At 39.9% G+C, this 7457-nt stretch overlaps 1 protein-coding gene across 1 annotated transcript; it reads left to right on the forward strand.

The window, feature by feature from the left end:
* Nucleotides 1-6196: 6196 nt before the first annotated feature.
* On the forward strand, nt 6197-6771 carry LOC131873543 (photosystem II CP43 reaction center protein-like; the record flags this gene model as incomplete). The annotated part of the gene is given in 1 exon segment (XM_059216373.1): nt 6197-6771. A coding segment is annotated over 1 exon segment (575 nt), but the record flags the coding sequence as incomplete, so codon positions are not given.
* Between the last annotated feature and the right edge of the window lie 686 nt (nt 6772-7457).

The following is a 7457-nucleotide window of genomic DNA, read 5'->3' on the forward strand; positions in this document are numbered from 1 at the left end:
TTGTGCAATACATTCTCATTGGATTTAACAATCCAACTGTAGTCAGTGTGACTCCCATTTGTGTTTGAGCAGTGAGCTCTAGGCTGTTGGCCTTTCTGCATGTGCAGACCCCTCTTTGTACACTTACTATTTGCAGCAGTATCATCTGATTGTGGGTAAGGTTTCCCATCGTGGTTTTTCCCCTCACAAGGTTTCCACGTACAATTATTTGTGTCATGTGTTGTGGTTGACTTTTTTGCTTATGTATCATGCATTAATTCTTACCGGTACAACATTTATTGTTAACACTGTTTACCGGCACATTTAACTGTCTTACCCGTATTAAGCATTAAGTTGGTTAATAAGATTTTGGTTTGAATTTATTAGACAACTGATTCACCCCCCCCCCTCTCAATTGTCCCCGGGACCTACATTCCAGAGCTAGTAGCGTCAAAATTTCATCATTCTTTGAGAAGCCCATTTTAGAGCTTGTGCCTCAAAAGACTCAGTTTTGGAGCATCAAAATCAATGTTTGGAGGCACAACAAGGTTTCAAGATGCAAGTCCTAATTCTAGAGTCAATAGCATCAAAATCTGATTTTGGTGCACATCATGCTCTTAGAACCTCATTTCGAAGCTTGCGCCTCAAAAGCCCTGGTTTCGAATCATCAAAATCAGTGTTTTGAGGCACAACAAGGTTTCAGTAGCATCAAAATTCAAGTTTGATGCACATTTTGCCCTTAGAACCCTGTTTTAGAAATTGTGCCTCAAAAGCCCTAGTTTGGGAGCATCAAAATTGATTTTTGGAGTCACAACAAAGTTTCAAGATGCAAGTCCCAATTATAGAGTCAATAGCGTCAAAATCTGATTTTGGCGCACATCGTGCTCTTAAAACGTCATTCGAAGCTTGTGCCTTAAAAGACCCAGATTCAGAGCATCAAAATCAATGTTTTGAGGCACAAGAAGGTTTCAAGATGCAAGCCCCGATTCTAGAGCCAGTAGCATCAAAATTTAATTTTGATGCACATTGTGCTCTTAGAACCTTGTTTCAGAAATTGTGCCTCAAAAGCCCCAATTTTGGAGCATCAAAATCGATGTTTGGAGGAACAACAAGGTTTCAAGGTGCAAGTCCTGATTCTGGAGCTGGTGGAATAAAAATTTGATTTTGACGCACATCGTGCTCTTAGAACCTTGTTTTGGAGCTTACCTCAAAACCATCGATTTTGAAGCATCAAAATTGGTGTTTGGAGGCACAACAAGCTTTCGAGACGCAAGTCCTTATTCTGGACACAAGTCCCAATTCTCAAGCTGATAGCATCAAAACACTATTTTGACAAACATGGTGTTCTTAGAACCTCATTTCAGAGTTTGTGAATCAAAAGCCTCATTTTTGGAACATAAAAATTAATGTTTTGAGTCACAACAAGGTTTCAAGACACAAGTCCCAATTCCAGAGTGGGTAGAGTCAAAATGCAATTTTGATGTACATCATGCTCTTAGAACCTCATTTCGGAGATTGTGCCTTGAAAGCCCTGATTTTGGCACATCAAAATCAATGTTTTGAAGCACAACAAGGTTCCAAGAAACAAGTCTTTATTCCGGAGCCAGAAGCGTCAAAATTCCATCATTCTTTGAGAAGCTCATTTCAGAATTCCATCATTCTTTGAGAAGCTCATTTCAGAGCTTGTTCCTCGAAAGACTCAGTTTTGGAGCATCAAAATCAATGTTTGGAGGCACAACAAGGTTTCAAGATGTAAGTCCTTATTCTAGATTCAATAGCATCAAAATCTGATTTTGGTGCACATCATGCTCTTAGAACCTCATTTCGAAGCTTGTGCCTCAAAAGCCCTAGTTTCAGATCATCAAAATCAGTGTTTTGAGACACAACAAGGTTTCAGTAGCATCAAAATTCAAGTTTGATGCACATTGTGCCCTTAGAACCCTGTTTTAGAAATTGTGCCTCAAAAGCCCAATTTTGGAGCATCAAAATCGATTTTTGGAGTCACAACAAAGTTTCAAGATGCAAGTCCCGATTATAGAGTGAATAGCGTCAAAAACATTTCTTTTGATGCTCCAAAACTGAGTATTTTGAGGAACAAGCTCTGAAATGAGCTTCTCAAAGAACGATGTGCGTCAAAATTTCATTTTGACGCTACTGGATCCGGAATAGGGACTTGTTTCTTGAAACCTTATCGTGCCTCAAAACATTGATTTTGATGTGCCAAAATCGGGGCTTTCAAGGCACAATATCCGAAATGAGGTTCTAAGAGCATGATGTACATCAAAATTGCATTTTGACACTACCCACTCTGGAATTGGGACTTGTGTCTTGAAACCTTGTTGTGACTCCAAACACTAATTTTTATGTTCCAAAAAGGAAGCTTTTGAGTCACAACCTCCGAAATGAGGTTCTAAGAGCACCACGTTTGTCAAAATTGTGTTTTGATGCTATCAGCTTGAGAATTGGGACTTGTGTCTTGAAACCTTGTTGTGCCTTTAAACATTGATTTGGGTGTTTTGAAACTGGTGCTTTCAAGCCGCATGCTCCAAAATAAGTTTCTAAGAGCACGATGTGTATCAAAATCACGTTTTGACACTACAGGCTCCGGAATAGGGACTTGCGTCTTGAAAGCTTGTGGTTCCTCCAAACACCAATTTTGATGCTTCGAAACCGATGATTTTGAGGCATAAGCTCGAAAACAAGGTTCTAAGACCACGATGTGCGTCAAAATCAAATTTTGACGCTACCTTCTCCAGAATAAGGACTTGCATCTTGAAACCTTGTTGTGCCGCCCAACATCGATTTTGATACTCCAAACTCAGTTTTTGAGCATCAAAATCGATGTTTGGAGGCACAACAAGGTTTCAAGATGCAAGTCCTAATTATAGAGTCAAAACCATCAAAATCTGATTTTGGTGCACATCGTGCTCTTAGAACCTCATTTCAAAGCTTGTGCCTCAAAAGCCCTGGTGTCGGATCATCAAAATCAATGTTTTGAGGCACAACAAGGTTTCAAGATGCAAGCCCCTATTCGAGAGCCAGTAGCATCAAAATTCAAGTCTGATGCACATTGTGCCTCAAAAGCCTAGGTTTGGGAGCATAAAAATCGATTTTTGGAGTCACAACAAAGTTTCAAGATGCAAGTCCCGATTATAGAGTCAATAGCGTCAAAATCTAACTTTGGCGCACATCGTGCTCGTAAAACTTCATTCGAAGCTTGTGCCTCAAAAGCCCCAGAATTAGAGCATCAAAATCAATGTTTTGAGGTAAAACAGGGTTTCAAGATGCAAGCTCCGATTCTAGAGCCAGTAGAATCAAAATTTAATTTTGATGCACATTGTGCTCTGAGAACCTTATTTCAGAAATTGTGCCTCAAAAGCCCGAATTTTGAAGCATCAAAATCGATGTTTGGAGGCACAACAAGGTTTCAAGATGCAAGTCCTGATTCTGCAGCCGGGTAGCGTCAAAATTTGATTTTGAAGCACATCGTGCTCTTAGAACCTTGTTTTGGAGCTTATGCCTCAAAATCATTGATTTCAAAGTATCAAAATTTGTGTTTGTAGGCACAACAAGCTTTCGAGACGCAAGTCCCTATTCTGAAGCCTATAGTGTCAAAACGTGATTTTGATGCACATCGTGCTCTTAGAAACTCATTTCGGAGCATGTGGCTCGAAAGCACCAGTTTCAAAACACCCAAATCAATGTTTAAAGGCACAACAAGGTTTCAAGACACAAGTCCCAATTCTCAAGTTGATAGTATCAAAACACGATTTTGACAAACATGGTGTTCTTAGAACCTCATTTTGGAGGTTGTGACACAAAAGCCTCATTTTCGGAACATAAAAATTAGTGTTTGGAGTCACGACAAGGTTTCAAGACACAAGTCCCAATTCCAGAGTTGGTAGAGTCAAAAGGCAATTTTGATGTACATCATGCTCTTAGAACCTCATTCCGGAGATTGTGCCTTAAAAGCCCTGATTTTGGTACATCAAAAATAAATGTTTTGAGGCACAACAAGGTTTCAAATACAACTCCCTATTCTGGAGCCAGTAGCGTCAAAATTTCATTTTGACGCACATCATTCTTTGAGAAGCTCATTTGGAAGCTTGTGCCTCAAAAGCCCTGGTTTCAGATCACCAAAATTAGTGCTTTGAGGCACAACAAGGTTTCAAGATGCAAGCCCCTATTCTAGAGCCAGTAGCATCAAAATTCAAGTTTGATGCACATTGTGCTCTTAGAACCCTATTTTAAAAATTGTGCCTCAAAAGCCCCAGTTTTGGAGCATGAAAATCGATTTTTGGAGTCACAACAAAGTTTCAAGCTGCAAGTCCTGATTATAGAGTCAATAGCGTCAAAATCTGATTTTGGCGCACATCGTGCTCTTCAAACCTCATTCGAAGCTTGTGCCTCAAAAGCCCCAGATTCAGAGCATCAAAATCAATGTTTTGAGGCACAACAAGGTTTCAAGATGCAAGCCCCCCGATTCTAGAGCCAGTACCATCAAAATTTAATTTTGATGCACATTGTGTTCTTAGAACCCTGTTTCAGAAATTGTGCTTCAAAAGCCCCAATTTTGGAGCATCAAAATCGATGTTTGGAGGCACGACAAGGTTTCAAGATGCAAGTCCTGCTTCTGGAGCCGGTAGCGTCAAAATTTGATTTTGACGCACATCGTGCTCTTAGAACCTTGTTTTGGAGCTTATGCCTCAAAATCATTGGTTTCGAAGCATAAAAATATGTGTTTGGAGGCAGAACAAGCTTTCGAGTTGCAAGTCCCTATTCTGGAGCGTGTAGTGTCAAAACGTGATTTTGATGCACATCGTGATCTTAGAAACTCGTTTCGGAGCATGTGGCTCGAAAGGACCAGTTTAAAAACACCCAAATCAATGTTTAAAGGCATAACAAGGTTTCAAGACACAAGTCCGAATTCTCAAGCTGATAGCATCAAAACACGATTTTGACAAACATGGTGTTCTTAGAACCTTATTTCGGAGGTTGTGGCTCAAAAGCCTCATTTTTTGAACATAAAAATTAGTATTTGGAGTCACAACAAGGTTTCAAGACACAATTCCCAATTCCAGAGTGGGTAGAGTCAAAATGCAATTTTGATGTACATCATGCGTTTAGAACCTCATTTCAGAGATTGTGCCTTGAAAGCCCTGATTTTGACACATCAAAATCAATGTTTTGAGGCACAACAAGGTTTGAAGAAACAAGTCCCTATTCCGGAGCCAGTAGCATCAAAATCCCATTTTGACGCACATCATTCTTTGAGAAGCTCATTTAAAAGCTTGTGCCTCGAAAGACTTAGTTTTGGCGCATCAAAATCAATGTTTGGAGGCACAACAAGGTTTTAAGATGCAAGTCCTGATTCTAGAGTCAATAGCATCAAAATTTGATTTTGGTGCACATCGTGCTCTTAGAACTCATTTTGAAGCTTGTGCCTCAAAAGCCATGGTTTCGGATCATCAAAATCAGTGTTTTGAGGCACAACAAGGTTTCAAGATGCAAGCCCCTATTCTTGAGCCAGTAGCATCAAAATTCAAGTTTGATGCACATTGTGCCCTTAGAACCCTGTTTTAGAAATTGTGCCTTAAAAGCCCCAGTTTTGGAGCCTCAAAATTGATTTTTGGAGTCACAACAAAGTTTCAAGATGCAAGTCCCGATTATATAATCAATAGCGTCAAAATCTGATTTTGGTGCACATCGTGCTCTTAAAACCTCATTCGAGGCTTGTGCCTCAAAAGTCCCAAATTCAGAGCATCAAAATCAATGTTTTGAGGCACAACAAGGTTTCAAGACAAAAGTCCCAATTCTCAAGCTGATAGCATCAAAACAAGATTTTGACAAACGTGGTGTTCTTAGAACCTCATTTCGAAGGTTGTGACTCAAAAGCCTCATTTTTGGAACATAAAAATTAGTGTTTGGATTCACAACAAGGTTTCAAGACACACGTCCCAATTCCAGAGTGGGTAGAGTCAAAATGCAATTTTGATGTACATCATGCTCTTAGAACCTCATTTCGAAGATTGTGCCTGGAAAGCCCTAATTTTGGCACATCAAAATCAATGTTTTGAGGCACAACAAGGTTTCAAGAAACAAGTCCCTATTCCGGAGCCAGTAGCATCAAAATTCCATTTTGACGCACATCATTCTTTGAGAAGCTCATTTCAGAGCTTGTGCCTCGAAAGACTCAGTTTTGGAGTATCAAAATCAGTTTTCATTGCTTGTTGTTTTGTTTGGTTTAACAATACAGCTTATCCCAGTGAGTTCTATGGACCTACCGGCCCAGAGGCCTCTCAAGCACAAGCATTTACTTTTCTAGTTGCAGACCAACGTCTTGGAGCTAGTGTGAGGTCTGCCCAAGGGCCTACTGGTTTAGGTAAATATCTTATGCGTTCTCCTACTGGAGAAATTATTTCTGGAGGGGAAACGATGCATTTTTTGGATCTTCGTGCTACCTGGTTGGAACCTCTAAGAGGTCCTAATGGTTTGGACCTGAGTAAGCTAAAAAAAGACATACAACCTTGACAAGAATGACGTTTAGCAGAATATATGACTCATGCTCCTTTAGGTTCTTTAAATTCTATGGGTGGTGTAGCTACCGAGATTAATGCGGTCAATTATGTCTCACCTCGAAGTTGGTTAGCCACCTCTCATTTTGTTCTAGGAGTTTTCTTTTTCGTAGGTCATTTGTGGCATGCAGGAAGAGCTCGTGCAGCTGCAGCAGGATTTGAAAAAGGAATTGATCATGATTTTGAACCCGTTCTTTCCATGTCCCCTCTTAATTAAACCAGAGATAAAACTAGATATTATCTTTATTGATCAATGTTTCAAGATGCAAGTCCTGATTCTAGAGTAAATTACATCAAAATCTGATTTTGGTGAACATCGTACTCTTAGAACCTCATTTCAAAGCTTGTGCCTCAAAAGCCCTGGTTTCGGATCATCAAAATCAATGTTTTGTGGGACAACAAGGTTTCAAGATGAAAGCCCCTATTCTAGAGCCAGTAGCATCAAAATTCAAGTTTGATGCACATTGTGCCCTTAGAACCCAGTTTTGGAGCATCAAAATCGATTTTTGGAGACACAACAAAGTTTCAAGATGCAAGTCTCGATTATAGAGTCAATAGCGTCAAAATCTGATTTTGGCGCACATCGTGCTCTTAAGACCTCATTCGAAGCTTGTGCCTAAAAAGCCCCAGACTCAGAGCATCAAAATCAATATTTTGAGGCACAACAAGGTTTCAAAATTCAAGCCCCGATTCTAGAGCCAGTAGCATCAAAATTTAATTTTGATGCACATTGTGCTCTTAGAACCCTGTTTCAGAAATTGTGCCTCAAAAGCCCAAATTTTGGAGCATCAAAATCGATGTTTAGAGGCACAACAAGGTTTCAAGATGCAAGTCCTGATTCTGGAGCCGGTAGCATCAAAATATGATTTTGACGCAAATCGTGCTTTTAGAACCTTGTTTTGG

This window comes from Cryptomeria japonica, unplaced genomic scaffold (genome assembly GCF_030272615.1).
Source record: "Cryptomeria japonica unplaced genomic scaffold, Sugi_1.0 HiC_scaffold_2005, whole genome shotgun sequence".
Classification (NCBI taxonomy): Eukaryota; Viridiplantae; Streptophyta; class Pinopsida; order Cupressales; family Cupressaceae; genus Cryptomeria; species Cryptomeria japonica.